The 21295-nt window shown below is 46.9% G+C and overlaps 2 protein-coding genes across 2 annotated transcripts; one reads left to right on the forward strand and one right to left on the reverse strand.

Annotated features, from left to right (window-relative positions):
* Positions 1 to 8962: 8962 nt before the first annotated feature.
* Positions 8963 to 10813, reverse strand: LOC101605397 (epsin-2-like). Its single transcript, XM_045150456.1, is given in 2 exon segments — positions 8963 to 10066; positions 10068 to 10813. Coding segments are annotated over 2 exon segments (1728 nt in total). The 5' UTR covers positions 10692 to 10813.
* A 5802-nt stretch (positions 10814 to 16615) lies between these two features.
* Kcne2 (potassium voltage-gated channel subfamily E regulatory subunit 2) lies at positions 16616 to 16987 on the forward strand. Its single transcript, XM_004654461.2, has one exon. It carries the CDS (start codon positions 16616 to 16618, stop codon positions 16985 to 16987), a length of 372 nt encoding a protein of 123 aa, XP_004654518.2.
* Positions 16988 to 21295: the final 4308 nt, after the last annotated feature.

Below are 21295 nucleotides of genomic sequence, written 5' to 3' on the forward strand. Positions count from 1 at the left end.
TCTCCTGTGTTCTTCCAGGAATCCTCTGGTTCATTCATTCATTCATTTGCTGCTAGACTCTGGGAAAATGGCAGGATCCGGTGGCGTTCTTCCCTCCAGGAACCAGGCAGGCAGGCAGACAGTAAAGGAACCTTGGAGTGCTGCATGGGCTGCAGTGCCCCGCGCAGGGAAGCTTCCGGAATCTCAGCCCTTGCACCTCCCTGACGGGAGATGTGAGTGTGCACAACATCAGAGCACAGCATGTGCTTCCTCACGTGTAAGAAGCCGAGTCTAGGGCTGGGAGGTAACGTAGTGGATGGTGTTTGCTTTGAAAGCCTCAGGACCCGAGTTCCATCCCCAGAACCCACATTATAAGGACCCACACGTGGTCATGTGCATTTGCAATCCCAGGGCCGGGAAGGAGGAGACAGGCTGACTGACCCCTGGAGGTTGCTGGCCAGCTTGTCTAGCCTAGCTCCAGAAACCCTCTCTCAAACCGGGTGGATGGAGTTCCTGAGGAATGACACGTGAGGTGGCCTTCTGTTATTTGTCTGCAAGCACACGTGCGCGCACACGTACACCTACACGCGCACACACATAAGCACAGGTGCGCACGCACACACAAGAAGCTCTGGATGGGGGAAGATGCTGCCGAGAGAGCTGTTCTCAAGGTGATGAAACTTAAGTGGAGACTATATTAGTGAGTACGTTCAGGCTTGGGAAAGGAAATAGGGAGCCAAGTCCCCCAAAGTACCCCCTGTGACCGAGAAATCCAGGGAACGAGGACCTCAGAGAACTGCAAGTCCAACTTGACATGAGCTGCAGCCAGGAGGTACCACGCCTCAACTCAGAAGCCATGTAAGAATCTTGGTATTCTGGACTGGAGAGATGGCTTAGCTGTTAAGGCGCTTGCCTTAGAAGCCTAAGGATCCAGGTTCAATTCCCCAGGACCCACATAAGCCAGATGCACAAGGTGGCACATGCATTTGGAGTTCATGTGCAGTGGTTGGAGGTCCTGGGATGCCCTTTAATCTATCTATCTATCTATCTATCTATCTATCTATCTATCTATCTCCTTGTTTCTCTCTCAAATAAATAAAATTTAAAAAGAATCCTTAGGATGCAGGTTACTGGTGGATATGGCTTGCGTGTGTGCCTCAAGGGTTTTTGTAGATGAGGTAGGACTTTTAACAGGTAGGGGTCAGCGAGAGGTCATTACTGGTCACTCTCTCTGGCTTCCAGCCTGGCAAGATAATCCCTTCCTGCCATTGTGTTTCCAACCACCGTGAGTTCCTCATCAGATTGCGCTCATGCTGGCACCACGCCTTTGAACCTCTAGAGCTGTGAGCTATATAAATCTCTTCTCATTATAAAGTTATCCAGCCTCAGGAATTTCATTATAGTAGTGGAAACTAGATTATGCAGGCATTCCCAATTAGGGGCACAGATTCTCTGCTTCTAGACCAACCCTTTGAACCAGATGCCTTGCTCCTGGAAATTCTCCAATGACTGAGAAGGGCAAGCTGTGGGCACTGTGGCTCCCTGGGCTCAATATTATGCCAGAACCAAGAAAGGTACAAAAATGCTGAAGCACAGTCTCTGACACCAAACTCATGGGTGACCGCATGCAGGGAGAGATGCATGACCACCATGCCCTGAGCAGGGAGTCACAACTTCTTCCAGATGGGGGACATTGGGAGAGTGTCTGAAAAGAAAACGCATTTCAAGATTTATGTTGGAGGTCAGCCCATTCATGAGCTTGGGGGACCAGGGTTGCACATGGGTTGTGAGTTTGGGACCAGGGCTAAGAGGGAATGTTTGATTGACCTATATGTTGACTATCCTTAAAACATCTGAACCTCTTTATTGACCCAGACAGTGGTGGTTGATGAGGCCCACGGGTGGCGTAAGTGGGTGGGGGTCTCCTTCTAAACATCTCACCAAGGCAGGAGCGGGCTGCATTGGGTTGCTCATTGCACCCTGATGGGAGGCACAAGCTGTGACTTGTGGGACATGTACCTGCTGGATGGAGAACTGACTCCATTCTCTGTGGCTCATGGCAAAGAAAGAATGCTGGGCTGTGCCTTCTGTTAGTTAGTTTTCCTATGCATCTTAGGTATGCGTTCCTTGGGAAAGTTCTGCACCAGAAAACAAGTCTTCCAAAAAAAAAAATCCTACCTTCCCAAGGCTCCAGAGACTCTATCCTACACCCGCCTCTGGCCTCAGCTGCAGCAAATGTCCCTCACAGGGACTCAGCTCCCAGTAACCACCTCAGTCACATGGCACAAGCGTCTATTTTAGTTACATAAACAGAGTTGTCTACATTTGGATTCCTGGGTTGGCTGCAGGAATTTGTAAACAGCGCGGTGTACGTGTTTCGCAGAAAGCTGCCGGGCAGTCTCCTTTTCCCACTGCCTGTTGTCCATTTTTGCCTTTTATAGTGACTCTGGCTGGGAAGGAGAGACAGAACTTATTTGGAAATGAAGGGCAATCTCAAACAAATTCCTCCCCCCCACCCCCTCAGTCCCCACGGTCCTCATCTTCTTTGAGTCTGAGGGTCTGGTGTAAAAGGAAGATGGTTCCTGAGTGAAGCATCTCTCTGAATGCTAGCTTCTGTTAATAGAAATATAAACCCCATGGAAAATAAATTAGGGAAGGGCTTATCCCCAAAAGGGTGACAAGGAAGGAAGGCTGAAGGTTGAGGTAGATTCTAAAAGCTGTTGAGCACCCATCTCCCTATCTCAACCAAGACCCCCTGTTATACATTGCATACACCTTCTCTTCTATCTCCTCTCGGGAGCGTTCTGGACTTCAAAGGCTGAGGCATGAAAGTTCATGAAAAAGGCACATTGGTAGCCTTGAGTTTAGATGGACATTTAATTAATGGCCACAAAGAAGCAGCTGTTCAGATTAGATGTGAGCTCCCCTCTGCAGGCTTACAAGACTGAAGACACAATGTAAGTTTTGATGTTAAAATTCTGCAGTGAGCGCTGGAGAGGCAGCTTAGTGGTTAAGTACTTGCCTGTGAAGCCTTAAAGACCCCGGTTCAAGGCTTGATTCCTCAGGACGCACGTTAGCCAGATGCACAAAGGGGCACATGCTTCTGGAGTTTGTTTGTAGTGGCTGGAGGCCCTGGCGTGCCCACTCTCCTCTTTCTCTATGCCTCTTTCTCTCTCTGTCTGTCAGTCTCAAATAAATAAGTAAACAAAAAAAAATTTTTTTAAATGTGGCAGTGAAAGGTGGAGATATTCAGAGGCACTTAGATGGACTTGGAATGCACGAGTTGGTTTTTACTTACATCGTTGCCAAAAGAATGAATAAGTGAATGAAGTCTAGAGCTGCGGTTGAGACCAAGCTCAATGTTGAAGTCGGTGACAGTGGCTAAAGTTGAACCTTAATCTTAAGTCAATGCAAGTTAACTTTTGTTCGAAGCTAGGGTTATAAATCATCCTTGCCTGGACCAAGGGGCTGCTCTGGACCCTGGATGGAAGTTTCCAGGCAAACTAGCTTAAGTTGATCACAATACTTGAATTCAGGGGAAAGAGAACTAGAGTGAGAAGTTCCTGCAGAGGAAACACCCAAATCTGGGGAAATCATCATGAGATGTCATGCATGAGGTACATGGCAGCCACTGTCCTCTCCTTTCATGTTTTAGCACGGGAGAAGGAGGAAGAACAGGGAAATAATCTCTCCCCATGGAGAGAAGCAGGGAAGTTAGCAGGCTAAGGGAAATTGGGCATTGACACGCAAAACAAAAGGGCTTCAATTCTTAAACACATTCTCGAGCTTCACACTAAATAAAGCTACTGTGTGTTTTAACGTAATCTACCCAGAGAACTGCAAGGAAGGCTTAGCTTTCAAATCACTCAAAACGAACAAGACCTTGGGACACATCTATTTCTGCGTGGCCCTGCTCAGAAAAGTTGAGGTTTAGAACAAGAGAGGTTTAAAACAATCGATGTTTGGTGGAAACGTGTTGCATGTCGTTACTTTGGTGTAAAGTGGAATGGTGAGTTTTAGTGAGGCAGGGCTGCGTCCTATTTGGAAAGAAGAGCATAATGTGCTAGAAATGCTGGGGTTGCATTGGAAGTTTGGCCAGTCATAGTAGTCAGTTGAGGGTTCTTGGGATGTCTACATGATCCAGAAAATGAATAAAGGTCTTCTCTGGCTCCCCCTGGTGGCAGATTCCCCAAATTCAGATTCCAAACCCAGGAAGAGGAAAATCACTTTGAATGGACATTTAAACTCAAAAACAACAGAAAAAGACCCTTGGATTATAAACAAAACAAAACAAACAAAAAAAAACCCCCAATATTGTATGAATTCTGTATGCTGAGGAGTTATGCAATGGTATGGCCTGGACCTGGCTTCATTATTTCTAAGCAAATGTGGTGCGTACAGCTGTCATCTGTCAGATGGGGTTCCCTCACTCGAGCCTTGCAGACTTGGTATAAGGACACCGTAAGAAAGCAGAGTAGCTGAGTTCTCAGCAAGGGCTGTCCACACTGCCGATGGCCGGGGAGTGGGGCGAGACTCGGGCTGGTTTGAGTTTCCTGAAAGGAGATAACGCAGTGTGCCTTTAAAAGGGTCATAGCTGGTGAGGTCTGAGAGAGCATTGTGGTTGGTCTCTCTAATGGCAGCAACAGACAAGGTCAAAATGCCTGGGCAAGACTTTTCTCTGAGGTTTGAACAAGGCTCTGAGGGCCTGCCCAATCTTTGACAGTTTCCAGAGATGCTACATTAACAGGACGTTATTCTGTCTGCATTTTGGGCAAAAGGTAGCATGAATGAGAGAAGATAGAGGGCTGGGGAGATGGCACAGGGAGTAAGACACAAGCCCGAGGGTCTGAGGGTCCCTGAGGGGTCCTGACACCGCCTGATTTAATTCCCTGGCACCTATGTAAACAGCTGGGAGTGCCCATGCATGCTTGTAACCCCAGTCCCGAAACTGAAAAGTGAACCAACCAGTGACACTCTGTCTCAAGGAAACAGGCAGATGAGCAGTGGGGGTGGGGGCCACCCCACGTTCTCCTCTGGCTTCCCTATGCACATACTGGGCACATGCATATGCATAGACCACACACACAGACCACACCCTTAACACACCACGAATGCTACACACATGCATATGCAGACAAAGTAATAATACTAAAAGACGGAAATGCAGGCGACATGGCAAGAGTCCTGCCTGGCATCCTGGATTCTTCCTCTTAAGGGGCTGCACTAAGTCATATTTAAGGTTGCAGGTGGTTCCAACACTTTGGAATCCTGGGTGTGGTGCATAACCAAGGACTATGACCATCAAAGCTTTGCTGGTGCGAATTTGGAGAGACTGGAATTTTCGCCACTACTGGAAGGAATGCAAAATGGTGCAACAACTCTAAAAACCAATGTGGTATCTCCTCTTCCTTCTTTACCATCTATAAGAAATTTGTTGAGCCGGGCGTGGTGGCGCACACCTTTAATCCCAGCACTCAGTAGGCAGAGGTAGGAGGATCACCATGAGTTCAAGGCCACCCTGAGACTACAGAGTTAATTCCAGGTCAGCCTGGACCAGAGTGAGACCCCACCTCAAAAAAACCAAAAAAGAAAAAAAAAAGAAAAAAAGAAAAGAAATTTGTTTATTTAAAAAAAATCCAGCTGGGCATGGTGGTGCACACCTTTAATCCCAGCATTTAGGAGGCAGAGGTAGGAGGATTGCTGTGAGTTCGAGGCCACCCTGAGACTACATAATGAATTTCAGGTCAGCCTGGACTAGAGTGAGACCTCAAAAGACAAAAAAAAAAAAAAAAAAGAAGAAATCCAAATGTTCACTGAGACATTTTGACTTGCATAATGCTTTACATCCCTGAACTTATATTAAAATACTTGCACACCAATGAAAATGGAAAAAACTGCCAGTCTCTGATTTCTGTACCCTAGTTTTTCCATCCACAAGTATGTACTTAGATACCTTTTGACCCCATGGGAGAAAATATCTAACATTCAAAACTACCAGTAATGACGAGAAAACAACATGTTTTTTGGGAATGGGCTATTTCTCATCATAATGGACACTTAGGAGTGTACCCCACATAAGTGATGTGCTAGCTGGGCCCCATTTGGTATGATTTATGGATAACACATAGACTGGTGTCTTCCAAAAGGCCAACCAGATGGGCTTCTTGCCTCCTGTAAAGCACTCATAGCTGCAGTTTGAAAGCACAGATCTGATTTGAAGTCCTGCACAATTTCTTACCCCAGGCCCTGGAAGGGCAGTGTGTGGAAGTCAGAAGTTCAGGGAACTTTCGGAGAGCGTCTAAGTTTACCTGCGCCACCGTGCCAGGACCGTATGATGAGGTTCCTTCACCCCTCCAGTAGAGGGCGCACTCTTGGAAGCCGCTTTGGTAGCCAGTTGTTTCCTGGGCGCTATTCCACCAGTGGATTTGTGGGCAGTCTGCTGTGTATAGGCCATGTATAGAGAACTCCTTATCCAGCTTAGCAGGCTAGAGTGGCCGCCCCATGGGGTACCCATAAGAGACACTGGGTATGCACCATGTAACCCAGTATTTATACTCTCAACTTTATGTACACCACAAAGCTCATGTGAATCACAGACACACTATGTGTTCCAGCAGAGCAACTGGAAACGACACAGGACAGTTGAATGCTGAAACATCCCCACAAAATGAATAAATGACTGAGAATTACCAGGAGCTAGGGACAGGAGAGCGGGGGGCCTCATGGGTGATGGGGCTGCTCTGTGCCTTGGTTTCGGTGTCGGTTCTTCAAATTTGCCCATGCCCACAAATAGGTGCATATACACGCTGAAATCTTCACTGGGTCCATGGCTTAGCTCTCAGTATAGCATTTACACCTATTGCGTGCTTCTAATATTACATGATGGTCGTGACAAATGTTACCATGGAGGGGAGCTGGGGAAAGGGTATATGGAACTAAATGTTTTAATAATTTCCCATAAGTCTACAATTCGAAAGAAATTTGGTGAAATACATAGAAATGTAAAGGGAGGGCTGGAGAGATGGCTTAGAGGTTAAGCGCTTGCCTGTGAAGCCTAAGAACCCCGGTTCGAGGCTCGGTTCCCCAGGTCCCACGTTAGCCAGATGCACAAGGGGGCGCACGCGTCTGGAGTTCGTTTGCAGTGGCTGGAGGCCCTGGCTCGCCCATTCTCTCTCTCTCCCTCTATCTGTCTTTCTCTCTGTCACTCAAATAAATAAATAAAAAATTTTTTCAAATATTAAAAAAAAAAAAGAAATGTAAAGGGATGTGCCTGGCCTACCTCTCTCTTAATTTTGCTCTAAAGGTTTTTCTTCTCAGTACCTATCACTTAAGGTCGACCGAATGTTAGCTTGATATAAATATACACAGTGAATGATTACTATAGGCAATCTGTCGCATCCATCACTCTTTTTTTGTGGGGGAAGCACCCCAAAGTCAGGCTGTGGTCTGCTGACAGCTGGAGGGGACGACTGCAGAGGGCAGAGCCCCCCTCATCCCAAGGCTGGTCATTGTGGCCTACGCAGAGCTGAAAATCTGCCTTCTACCTCTGCTTAATGCACCACGCACACTTAACGGCACTGTGGGGACACGGTGTGGCCATTTAAAACACCACAGCCTCTGAGATCAGACTTTTTGCCTCCAGTCTTCGTGGAGGGGAATCTATCATAAATGCTCTAGCCAGGCTAGAGCAACAAGAATCATGAATGGGACAACTAGGAATTCTTCAGATGTGGACAACAGGTTCCCCAGGGTCAGCCCCTTCCTGGATGTTTAGGAAACCCATGGTATTTGGTATCTGGCTTATGTGAGATCTGGGGAGTCAAATCTTAGGCTTCACAGGCAGGTACCTTAATGACTAAGCCATCTCTCAGGACAATATCCAATTTTTAAAAAAATTTTATTTTTATTGACAACTTCCATAATTATAAACAATAAACCATGGTAATTCCTTCCCACCACATTCCCCTTCACAACTGCACTCTCCATCATATCCCCTCCCCTCTCAATCAGCCTCTCTTTTAAATATTTTTTTTGTTGCTGTTGTTTTGTTTTGTTTTTTAAATAAACATCTCTTGTGCATAGTCAAATTCCTGTAATTTTGTCTTATTAAGAATTTGCTTAGTTTTCCATAAGGCATACTTTTGTCATCCAAACATTTCTTTTAAAATTGTCTTACAGAGTTAAAACCATAAATAAGAGAAATTAGACCACTAAAATGATATGTGCCAAGATCTTAATTCAGCCAGACCTGGTAAATTCTATCAAAACTAGACAGTTAAATAAGAACCACATTATAAAAATATTAGCCAAAAAAAGACTATTAGATAATTCTGCAAACTCAAATATGAAACTGGACTCAACAAAATATGTGCAAACGTGTCCAAGCATAGAGCTATGGGGCAGGGTTACGATCAGTCAGTTTAAAGCTCGTTCTAGGGGGTTAATAATAGTCCACAGTAGTGGTGGTTCCTGGCAACTCACAGGAGTCAATGGAAAAGAACAGATACACAACCTCTTCCAACGGTCAGTGTCGAGCAGGGCTGGGGCTTCTCCTGTCCACACCTGGGCTGCCTGGGGGGGGTCCCTACGGCAGGGGTGGGGTAAACACACTGCAAAGGTATCAAGTCCTGGGCTTGCACAGTGTCCTAGGGACCCTTGGGATCAGAACAACACTGACAATGCCTCCTCATTCAAGACCTCAGCAGAGTGTAGACAGAGCTGAGCACTTGGGACTCCCAGGTGGTGTGGGGGACAGGCTGAAGCCAGGCAAGCAGGCCTGCCTAGTACGGCAAGGCCACACCATAGGCCCCTCAGGCCTGAGGGTCTGGACTGCAACCACCACCTTTCAGCAGGAAGCCGCACCTGAAGCCCCAATACCCACACGCCACACCCAGCCACAACTCCACACATCAGAGTCCCGCGCGCTCGGCGTCTTCGGGCACCGAGCTCTGGGCATTCACTGCAGCAAGTCCTGGGCTGAGCACTAGAGAAGGAAAGGGTTGGCTGTGCCGGTGACCTGAGCTGCTGACGAAGGAATGCCCACACTGCCTACCAAGTTCATTGCCATAGGGCCTGGTGGTGTCAATGAGGAACCACTGGCCCCCAGAGCTGGGTTTGGGGCCACAGAGGTCATGGGAGCAGCCATGGGTTCTACCCCTGGTCCAGACCCAAAGGATGCACTGCTCCCTAGGATTGGGCTTCCCCGCAGTTGGTTCAACGTCAATGGCTGGGGCTGGTTCACCTGGAAGGGGTTGACGGGGGCCGGGGCTGCGGCACCTGGTGCCAAGAAAGGGTTGAGGGACTGGGCCGGTGGGGTGAGCCTGGTCACCAACGAGTCAAGGTTCACCAGGGCTGCATTAGGACCCAGGAAGGACTCTGGGGTTTTCCGGGCACTGCTGGACTTGCTTGAGGCAGAAGTCAGGGGCTGAGACTCAAAGGCATCAGGGCTTGTGGTCCCGCTATCCTGGGATGGCACAGAGGCCCCTGGCTTGGCTGTCTTTTTCTATGTTCGAAGGTTGTCAAATTCAGAAAAGTCATCTTTAGTTGTACCATTGAGATTACCAAGCAGCTCAAAGGACCCTGAAGCAGAGCTGGACTTGGCAGCTCCCCAAGCATCCACAGTTTTCTCAGCACTGGGGACAAGCTGCTGCGAAGCTGCCCAGGGATCTGAGCTCTTGGGGGCATACTGTGAGCTGGCTGTGGTGGGCATGCCCCACGGGTCTGCAGAGGTGGCAGGCTTGGCACCAAATGATGGCCAGGGGTCCGAAGTGCTTGCAGGAGGAGCCACCGGTCCACTCCAGGGGTTGGTCTGCTTAGCAGAGGTCCCTGGTCCCCAGGGCTCAGTTTTCTGAGCAGGAGGACCGGAGCTGGGGAGGGCATCCATTAGATCCAACAGGGTAGTCTGCTGGGGGTGGGAACCTGGCTCTTTCTTCTTTGGAACCTTGACAGTGTCTCTCCGGCTTTCCTCCAGCGCCATCTGCAATCTCAGGTCATCACCCCTCCTGAGGCGTTCTTCCTGCTCGGCCACTTCTCTGCTCATGGCAAGTGCCAGCTGCAGATGCGGCTCCTCTTCTCCACTGGTCTGTGGCCCGGGCCTGCTCCAGCTCAGAGGACACCCGCGGGGAGGTGGAGCCATGATAGGAGGCCGGGGAGCCCCTGGCCTTGCCATACTCCTGCTCTGAGTAGCTGGTGGAGAGGTTGGGCTGGCTGGAGCCACGACCAAAAGTGATCTGGTTGCTGCCCATGCCAGTAGCCACCTGGGCCATGCGCTCTTTGGTTTTGAGAGCCGGGGCCCTTTCAGTCTTCAGCCGCTCTTCATCCTTGAGGAGGGCCACCAGCTGCCTGGACTTCTCGCGCACATTGATGCCCAGGTCTTTGCCATCGCGGTCAATGTACTGGAAGTCCTTCAGGGTCTGGATGGCGAAGATATTCTCACGGCACTGCTCGGAGCCTGTCTTGATAAGGTAGTCAAGCAGCGTCAGTGCCTTGTACACGTGCCGCCAGTTCTTGCCATGGTCATTAAGCCGCTTCCACACCGTGCTCATGATCTCCGAGAAGGCCACCACATTGTAGGTCAGGTCAGCGATCTCGGTCATCAGAGAGCTGGACGGGCCCCATGGGTCATTGGAGGTGGCTTCCCGGACTTTGTTTTCAGCCTCTGAGTAATTGTTCACAATGTTCTTCATCTGCCGCCTAATAGATGAAGTTGTCATTTTTATTTTGTTACAAAGGTGAAGCTCTTCTGAGAGAAATGTTCCTGTCCTCCCAAGTCTGCACCATAGCAAGGTTCAGTCTGCATAAACCAGATGAAGCAAGAGCCCTGAACAGTCATTTCCTCCTCTAGAGCCTCAGATCCCAGAAGCTGGAAGCCATGACCTTCCTCTCCATCCAGATACAGTGCTGTTTCTGCCAGAGAAATACCAAGTCGACTCAGCATCTTTGTGTAAGACTCCATTCCTCCCGGCGTGCGCGAGGCCACGGCTGCAGACTGACAGGAGCGACCCGGGCTGTGCGGTGTTTGCCACCCAGACGCCAGCCAACATGGCGGCCGGGAGGGGGTGCGCCGGTGGCGTCTTAAAAATATTTTTAAAAATATTTTATTTTTATTTATTTATTTGAGAGAAAGAGAGAGAGAAGGAGAGAGAAAGAGGCAGTTACAGAATGGGTATTCAGGGCCTTTAGCCACTGCAAATGAAAGCCAGACACATGTGCCCCCTTGTGCATCTGGCTTGCATGGGTTCTGGGGAGTTGAGCCTGAGTCCTTTGGCCTTATAGGCACACACCTTTAAGGCTAAGCTTTTATTTTTGGTATCGTCATCTTTTCCTCCTATTATGATGGTCTTATGTAGGTATTATCAGGTACTACAAGGTCATGGATATCCAGGCCATTTTGTGTCTGGAAGAGTTAATTGTAAGGAGTCCTACCCTTCCTTTGGCTCTTACATTCTTTCTGCCACCTCTTCCACAATGGATCCTGAGCCTTGGAAGGTGTGACAGAGATGTTTCAGTGCTGAGCACTCCTCCGTCCCTTCTTCTTGGCACCATGGTGCCTTCTGAGTCATCTCAAGGTCCCTGCCATCTGAAAAGAGAAGGTTCTCTAACCAAGAGTGAGAGTAACATTACTACATGGGTATGAACATTAAGAGACGTGCTTACCGGGCAGTTGGGTGAGCACATTTACACAGACACCAGCAGACATTACACTCCTAGGGCTCATGATTTTCCCCATCATAGATTTTCCGTATCAGGCATGTATTCCCTCCCATGGAGTAGTCCAGTTAAGACAGCACTGGAATTCAGGAGTGACGTTAGACCTCAAGGGTTGCTTTGGGACCAACTATGGCCGCTGTTCCTCTGCCTAACAGCAGGTGGCGGAATTACCCAGCGGAACCCTCAAATGTCTGGCTTCCCCTGTTAGGGAGGCATCAAACCCTTTCCCTTCTGGTTGAGTTTGCCTTATCTTGTCCAGCAAAGTTGACCAGAGGGCAGATGGCATACTGAGAAGATGGTGACGTTATAGAGGTTTGTCCACCTGTACATCTGCTGGTATTACCTTCCTCCGTCACCCAGTGGGCTCCATCCAAACCACGTGGCCCAGGGAACCAGTTAATGAGAAAGCAAAACAAAGCTAGCCCTCCTTTTTCAAGAGCCACAACCCAAGTCAGGGCCATGACCGGCTGTACAGCCTTCTAGTGATTTAACCCTCTGCGACTGGATTTAAATCCTCAGTACACATTTAGATCGTCCAGACCTCTTCACCTCTCCTATCCCCCTCGGCTATCAGATTCAGAGAGCATTCTGCCCTGGGTGGGGCTAATGACTGCGTGACGTTAATACCATAAACGTTTGGAGAAGAGCCTGGCCCAGGGTGAGTACTCATGTGTGATGCGTCTCAGTCAGCCCCACTGCTCTTGGTTTTAAAGACACGACAGAACAGGACCTTGTGGTGATCACAGTTTGTTTACCTCTTTGAAGATCTTTCATGACTTGGTTAGACTCGGCTCTCTCTCTCTGCCATACAATACCTTTGTGACTAGCTTCTATTTTATAAGACAACAGTGCTGTTAAAAAGTCACTTGGGGGCTAGAGAGATGGCTTAGCAGTTAAGGCGTTTGCCTACAAAGCCAAAGGACCCAGGTTTGATTCCCCAGGACCCATGTAAGCCAGATGCACACGGGGGGTGCATGCATCTGGAGTTCCTTTGCAGTGGCTGGAGGCTCTGGTATGCCCATTCTCCCATTCTCTCTGTGTGTGCCTCTTTTTCTCTCTCCAATAAATACACAATATATATATATATATATATATTTAAAGTCACTTGGGAATTGCTCTAGAAAGGAATACTTCCACAAGGTGTAGCCTGTGAGGAAATCCTCAGAACAGCAGCGTTTGTTTGTCTGGAATATTCTGGCCTTCCCATCAGCTCACACAAACCATTCGAAGGCCATGTTCATCCTCGTCCCTCAGGACTCATTCCTTCTGTATATATTTGGCAGGAAATGGTGCCGCCTGGCTAAGAAGACTTTTCCTGAGGAGAGAAGCTCACACCGTTAGCTGTCATCCAAGAATAACAACTATTATCCCTGTCACCAGAGCAATGCTACCCACAAGAAACCCTCACAAAGATCAGCCCAGTGACGCCATTGACATTGCTTATAGCAAGGGTTAAGAAGGATCATTAGACCTTTACCTGAGATTCTCCCTCTCTCTCCTGAACCATCCTCTCCAGTGTGTGCAATTCTTTCCAGCTCCATGAGATCTTGGGGGAAGAGGTGCTAGAATATATAAAGGGTAGAAATTTTTTTTTAAATTTTTTAAGTGTTTTTTAAAAATTATTTATTTATTTATTTGAGAGAGACAGACACAGAGAGAAAGACAAATAGAGGGAGAGAGAGAGAATGGGCACACCAGGGCTTCCAGCCTCTGCAAACGAACTCCAGATGCGTGCGCACCCTTGTGCATCTGGCTAACGTGGGACCTGGGGAACCGAGCCTCGAACCGGGGTCCTTAGGCTTCACAGGCAAGCGCTTAACCACTAAGCCATCTCTCCAGCCCAGAAAATTTTTAAAATGTATTTGTTTATGAGAGTGAGACATAGAGAGTGAATGTGGGCACGCCAGGGCGTCCTACCACGGCAAACAAAATCCAGGTGCATGTGCCACAGAGCACACCCGGCTTTCCTTGGGTACTGGGGGAATCGAACCCAGGCAGTCAGGCTTTGAAAGCAAGTACCTTTAAATGCTGAGCCATCTCTCCAGCCCATGGAGGGTAGAAATTTAACTGAAGGGAGGATTCTATCTACATGCAGCTATGGGCAAGTAGTTATCCATGGTGGGATGAGACTCTTTAGTGATGCGGCTGTCTTGGGGGGGGGGTCACCCATGCTCCTATAGCAATCTTTTCCTCACCTATGCTCCCGTAAGTAAGACCAACAAACCCACTATTTCACCAAGATGGACAAGTGGAATGATCACTTTGTGCCCTGTGTAACTGGCTCCCTGTCTGGAGTGAGTGGACGTTTACACCTCCCCAGGAATTGCTCACAGAGTAAACCCAAGGAGAGAACTTACGCCATTCTGCCTACAGCCAGGCTCCCAGCAGCCACCCCCCCTCCATGCCCCACCCCTGCCAAGACATCAAGGTTACCTTCCATCTGCCGGCAGTATTTAACTTTCCACATAAGATTAGATTAAACATTGGGGTTCATAAAAGCCTAGGATTGCAGACTGCAGTTAGGGAGGGCTCGCTTGGTTGCAAGCCGAAGGTGTCCGGCAGTGGTTTTGGTTCAGTCCTGAAGCGCTGCTCACTAACTAACACCAGGAAGAGGCTCAGAACGACCTGGCTCTGTGAAGGAGAGTCAGACTTCTCACACACCGCATAGGTAAGGTTTATTACAATTGTTTTTGATAACTTACATGACAAAGTTATTTACTTTCCATTTTCAGAAAATCGTAAAATAAATGATTTTCTGGGTATGTGACCGGGTGCCTGTGCCTCCCTTGCTCCCTTCTTCTTCCCTGCTTCCTCTTATCTTCCTATCTTTTCCTTACTCATTTCTTCAGTAACTACCTGTAGATGAAAATGTTGAGAGGTGTTTTTTTTTTTTCTAAGTGAAGGATTCATGCAAAATGTAGATAATCACATCTGTTTCCATTCTTTTTTTTTTAATTTTTTTTTAATTTATTTATTTGAGAGCGACAGACACAGAGAGAAAGACAGATAGAGGGAGAGAGAGAATGGGCACGCCAGGGCTTCCAGCCTCTGCAAACGAACTCCAGACGCGTGCGCCCCCTTGTGCATCTGGCTAACGTGGGACCTGGGGAAGCGAGCCTCGAACTGGGGTCCTTAGGCTTCACAGGCAAGCACTTAACCGCTAAGCCATTTCTCCAGCCCACTGTTTCCATTCTTGATATAAAATAAAAGACTTTGCTGTCTTCTATAGGCTCAGCTTTCAAGCAAAGAGAGCTTTGGTCATTGGGGTCAGATAAGGATTACTTTATTTATAGCATCCAGAGTGGCCTTGTCATGCCCAGTCATACATTTGTGACAGGAGTTAGGGATTGTTCTGTAGCCTGGAGACAGTGTACGGCTAATGGATGTGTGCGAGCTAAAACTGACGGCATTGATCTTTTATCTTTTCCTCAGTTGAGCCAATCAGGGATGGGAGATGGAGACAAGGATTACTGGAATGTGTGACCTCCTCTAGGACAGAATGAGTGTGGGCAATGGCCTGGGTCACTATAGTCCAGGCATTGTGGCCAACCTGAGAGTCCTGTGGTCTTATACAGGAGTTTTAGTCTCTCTAGACTATACTTAGCCACCTCCCAAAGATAAGCCAACTTAATCATCTCCAAGGGCCCATCCTGTTCTGTGACTCAGCAAGAATCAATCAGTAGAAATGTAGTTACCATTAGATTGAGCCACTTGAAATTTCCAATGCCCAGCAAGTTAATCTTACATAAGCAACAATTTCATGTGGTTAAAATGAGTCTAAATAATAAGTCTATGGGCACTAGAAAAGAAAAGGCCTAATAAGATATTTACGGCAGGGTGAGAATGCGTGCCAAATGTGGTGCGTATCCAGTAGCTCAACTGTTATCCTAGGAAATAAAAATTTAAGTGAACTTACTTATCATCTGAATTTGTTTTGACATAATGCCTACAAGTGAAATTAAATTTCGTGTGCCATGCTTTGTAATTTTCCTGTAACCAGGAAACAAACATGGCATGCGTCAGTATTCAGAGAGGGAATCCACCTGGACCATTCCCTCTGTCTGCTCCTCTCTCTGTGTCTCAAATAAATAAATAAATAAATAAATAAAATAAAAGAAAGTGTTGCTCTCAAAGCAATGCAGTGGCATAAAGAGGGCACTGCTGTACACAGCAGAGAGAGACACCCAGGGTCCCCAAAAGACATGTCAGAGGAGGCCTGTGTTATCCTGCATTGTACCGCATTGCACTGCCTCACGCCGGAGGTAGATGGAGGCTTGGCAGTGACCGTGAGCACAAGACAGAGACAGACTCAAGGAAAATGAAGACCACTCAAGCTGTTCCTTTGCATCGCTTTACCTAAAATACTCCTTTAAATTATAGACATGTGGGTCTTGTGGATTTATATATGGATATAGGTATCTCCTTGGGAAACTTTAGACAAAGCTTCGTTTAGACCCGGGAGGTGGGAACAAATTACGAGGTCCATCTTTGCAATATTTTGCCTCAGTGGCATGTCTAGATGCTTCCAGTTCACGAAAACCTAATCCCCATGGTGAGCACTCCAAATGCTTGTCGCGGAGCATTATGCTAGTGGCTGCAAAGTCAATGTTGTTTTTAAGGACAAAAATAATGCAAGATTACTGATGAAAATTTGGCACATGGGAAAAGCATCTATCCATCCATCTATCTATCTATCTATCTATCTATCTATCTATCTATCTATCCATATAAAATCTCTCACTATTACCAATTGATCTGCTTCGTTTTAGTCTTTCCTCATTTTCATATACAGCCAGGTGAAGAAGAAATTACATATTCCCTTACATTCCCCCACTTCCACCTCCATTTCCTTTAAGGTGCCCAGTTGGAGAAATAATCTTAGCCTTGTTCATCTATTTTATCATCTCAATTACAGCAGGAGGGAAACATGCCAGCTTTATCCAATCTGACACAGACCCTGGAGGATGTCTTCAGGAAAGTCTTCATTTCTTACATGGACAGCTGGAGGAGGAACACGACCGCAGAGCAGGCGGCGCTCCAGGCCAAGGTGGATGCCGAGAACTTCTACTACGTCATTTTGTACCTCATGGTGATGATTGGCATGTTCTCATTCATCGTCGTGGCCATCCTGGTGAGCACGGTGAAATCCAAGCGACAGGAACACTCCCAGGACCCCTACCACCAGTACATTGTGGAAGACTGGAAGGAAAAGTACAAAAGTCAGATCTTGAACCTGGACGAATCCAAGGCCACCATCCACGAGAACACAGGTGCAGCGGGGTTCACCATGTCTCCTTGATAAGGCAGAAGTCCACTGGGGATATGCAGGCACAACGAGATGTCCTTTACCAAAGAGGAAATCCAAAGTGTTCTCCCTTTAAAAAAAAAGTTATTTTCTCTCTGCTGAGAATTTTCATGGAGATGGCATAACTGACCAGCTGAGACAGATCACATTTCGAGATCAGTGATTTATGCTTGCTTGTCGCAGTGATGTTTTGTGCTAAAGACCTCTTTTACTTCCTGCGCAATGTAAATGTCATTTAAATCAATGTCAATAGTAAGAATAAAGTCAATTTTAAGCAAAAGGCTTGAGCAGTAGCAGCGGGAATAGGAGGGAGAGACTTGCAAATCACATTTTCTCATGAAATATTATTTTGGACGCAGCAGACTCAATTTATAAATAAATGAGACATCTTATGCAAAAGCAAAAATCTATCACTTGCTCTCTGAATTGACATATGAACATTCTCTTATTCATTTATGAGCACACAATCCAGAGTGATAAATGAACCATGAGGTTACTCCACGTCTACTGTTCTCTGGTATTTAATGTATTTGGAAGTCTAAAGACAGAACAAACACTGAAAAGAGCAAACAGCCCATGGCAGAGGTGTCAGATACATAAGAACACCCAGTACAACAGAAGCATACTTTTAACTAACATTTTCAACATAACGTAACCTTTAAAGGTCTCATTATTTAAGGAAAATAACAAAAATTTATGTCATTGCTTTCCAAACATCATACTTTCCACTTATTTTGCTTTTATTTACAGCCACTTATTTTCACGTATGTTTGAAGAGATGAAAGCTACAGAAGTTGGTGCTTGCTGAAGAAAGGTAGATAGTAACTGCTTAGCAGTTCGCCTCGTGCAGTGGAGTGTGGATGGGAGAGATGTTGGGAAAAGGATACACAGTTTTAATGGGCCATGGTGGTCCATGCCTGCCATTCCAAAATGTAGGATGTTGAAGCAGGAGGATCTTAGGTTTTAGACCATTATCCAAGAGATTCACTGTATAGCACAGTGACTCCAGTTAGCAATAATGCGCTGCGTTCTTGATATAAGCTAAGTCTATGGATGCTAAGTGTCTTTATCACAAAAATGATAACAAGATCAGAGAATGTGTTTGCTGGTTAGTCATTCTATAATATACATAGACTTCCAAACATGTTATGTGATAAATATATGTAATTTCATCTGTCATTAAAAAATAAAGATGGAGGCTGGAGAGATGGCTTAGCAGTTAAGGCATTTGCCTGCAAAGCCAAAGGATCCCGATTTGATTCTTTAGGACCCATATAAGCCAGATGCACAAGGGCACACATGCATCTGGAGTTTGTTTGCAGTGGCTGGTGGCCCTGGTGTGCCCATTCTCTCTCTCTCAAATAAATATAATATATATTTAAAAAATTAAGATGGGAGCTGGGCCTGGTGGCACACACCTTTAATCCCAGCACTCGGGAGGCAGATGTAGGAGGATCACTGTGAGTTTGGAGCCACCCTGAGACTATAGAGTGAATTCCAAGTCGGCCTGGACTAGAGTGAGACCCTACCTCGAAAAAACCAAAAAAATAAAAAATAAAAAAAACTAAGATGGGGGCTGGATAGATGGCTCAGCAGTTAAGGCACTTGCCTGCAAAGCCTAATGACCTGGATTTGATTGCCCAGCACCCATGTAAAGATAGATGCACAGAGTGGCACAAGGATTTGGAGCTTATTTGCAGGAGCTGGAGGCCCTGGTGTGCTCATTCTCTCTCTCTCTTTCCCTCTCTCCCTCTGTGTCTCTCTCCAGTCCTCCTTGGAAGAAAATAAATAAATAAAATATTTTTAAGAAATGATTATTTTACCACTTAGGCTACAAGGTATCTGCCTGCCAAAGCTGAAAGGCACCTTGAAGTGTACCATGTTCTTGTCAGACCACTTCACTTTTACACGAGAAAACTGGAGTCTATCAACTGAAATGGCTTTGGGCTTGAGAGATGGCTTAGTGGTCAAGGCACTTGCCTGCAAAGCCTAAGGTCCCAGGTTCAACTCTCCAGATCCCACATAAGTTAGATGCACAAGGTGGTGCATGCATCTGGAGTTCTTTTGCAGTACCTAGAGGCCCTGGAACACCCATTTTATCTCTCTCCCTCTTTCCTTCTCTGTCTGAAATAAGAATAAATAAATAAATAAATAAGTAAATAAAAATTAAATGGCTTAAAGCCAGGTGTGGTGGCACACGGCTTTAATCCCAGTACTCGGGAGGCAGAGGTAGGAGGATCGCTGTGAGTTCAAGGCCACCCTGAGACTACAGCGTGAATTCCAGGTCAGCCTGGGCTAGAGTGAGACGCTACCTCAAAAAACCAAAAAAACAACAACAACAACAAAAAAAAGTTAAATGGCTTAATTCACTAATTCAACTGGGTTACTGGCTGGAGCCCAGCAATGAAGAGATGAATGAGACCTCTTGAGTTGTTCTCATACAGCAGAAAGAGGGTCATAATGTAAAATAAACTCTGAATTGTCACACAGAGCAACATAAAGTAATTATTGCCTGAGCAGGGACAAGAAGAAAGTCTTGACATGGGACAGAGCAGCTGAGAACAGGAAGTCCGGGCTAAACCAGAGATGTGTGGGGTCTTAAGAGTCATGCAGGTTCACATCTGGTGTCCTTTCCCTTCTCTGACCAGGGCCCAGAAATGAATGAGCAGAGCCTCAAGCCTTGGGGTATGAAGTCACAATTCATTTCTTTTGCTACAAGACAGTAATTGAGATGGAGTGACTCCTGGTTCTAGAGGCTGGGAAGTCCGAGAGCATGGGCCAGCCGCATCCGCATGGCTTCTGGTGAAAGCCTTGTCTGCTTCCACTCTTGGTAGAAAGAGGCAGTCAAGGCAGGTGTGCATGGAAGAGGTCGGCTCCAGACACAGCCTCCTAACACCTTCCTCCCTGGCAGTTCTTCCTGTGCCATGAGAGGAAGAACTCTCTCTCACAAGAGGACATTTACACACAAGGAGGGGAGGATGCATTAATTCCCTTTCTTGTGGCTGTGACAAAATACCTGACAAGAAGCAACTTAAGGGAAGCAGGGTGTATTTTAGCTTACAGTTCCAGGTTACCATCCATCATGGTGGGAAGACACGGTGGCAGGAGTATGGAGTGACTGCTCACATGCAATCTACAGTCAGGAAACAGCAGTCAATGACCATGCTAGGCTCACTTTCTCCTTTTTATTCAGTATGGGACCCCAGCCCAAGGAATGATTCTACCCACAGTCATGGTGGGTCTTCCTACCTTAACCTAATCAAGAAATACCCTCACATGACCAGAAACTTGTCTTCTGGGTGATTCTAGATCCAACCAAGTTGACAATCAAGATTAGCCATCACTAGAGCACCCCTTGCCAACTTAGCATCGGAACATATTACTTTTAAGCCACAATTGCCCACTCCTGGTACCCGATAGACTCATGGTCATCTCATTACACACAATGCATTAAATCTAACTTCAAATGTACCCACAGCCTTTACTGGTCATAACTGTTCAAAATTCCAAAGTGCAAAGTCTGTACCAAGACTCAAACCAACTGCTTTACAAAGAGCCCCCCCCCCTCCAAACCCAGCGGGGCAAGCACTCCATGTCCAGAATTTGGAGTCTCTGGGGCTTGTGATGGAATCATGTGGTCTCCAAAAGCCTTGGCGAGTACCACCCTTGAAGGTCTGCTACTTGAATTAAACAGAGCCTGTTTCTTGGGTAAGTTCCTCTCCAAAACTGCACCTTTCCTCCACAGATGTCCCATGGTCCTAGTATCTCTGACATCCTGGGGTCTCTACTGTAATGTAGGCATCTTCTTCATGGTATGATGAAATGGCCTTTCAGGGCCTCTTTGCAGAGAAGATGACCCTGCCACATGTTGCTTAGCTTCACTGGCTCTCTGGAACTGTGGCTGCAGACTCCATGGCCCCTCAATCTTCCATCTGTCATATCTGTAAAGCCAGCACCACGTGGTCAGTGTGGCCAAGTTCTGCTGCCGGTTCAATGTAGCCTGGCTGTTTCATTGTCCTCAGTGCACCTTCCAGGCTGACCTTGAGGAAGTTCTTCCCTACATGGTTGCTTTGGGGAAGAGAAACCCTCCAGTGGCATTCTCAGTTTGGGCTCTCTCCTTTCAAATGACTTTAGATCAACAAGATGAAGCCTTTGACGGGTAGGGTCTTGCCCTTGGGGCACCTTTCACATTGTCCCACTTTAGAGCAGGAGTTTTCTTCTTAATGGCACTAATCTCTCTAACAAGAAACTCTACTTATTTAGTACCCAGCCTTGGCCTTTAACTTTAAACTCCCTTCCTTT

This window comes from Jaculus jaculus, chromosome 5 (genome assembly GCF_020740685.1).
Source record: "Jaculus jaculus isolate mJacJac1 chromosome 5, mJacJac1.mat.Y.cur, whole genome shotgun sequence".
Taxonomy (NCBI): Eukaryota; Metazoa; Chordata; class Mammalia; order Rodentia; family Dipodidae; genus Jaculus; species Jaculus jaculus.

Coding starts and splice junctions, on each gene's coding strand:
- Kcne2 (XM_004654461.2), top strand. CDS start 16,616: ATGCCAGCTTTATCCAATCTGACACAGACCCTGGAGGATGTCTTCAGG.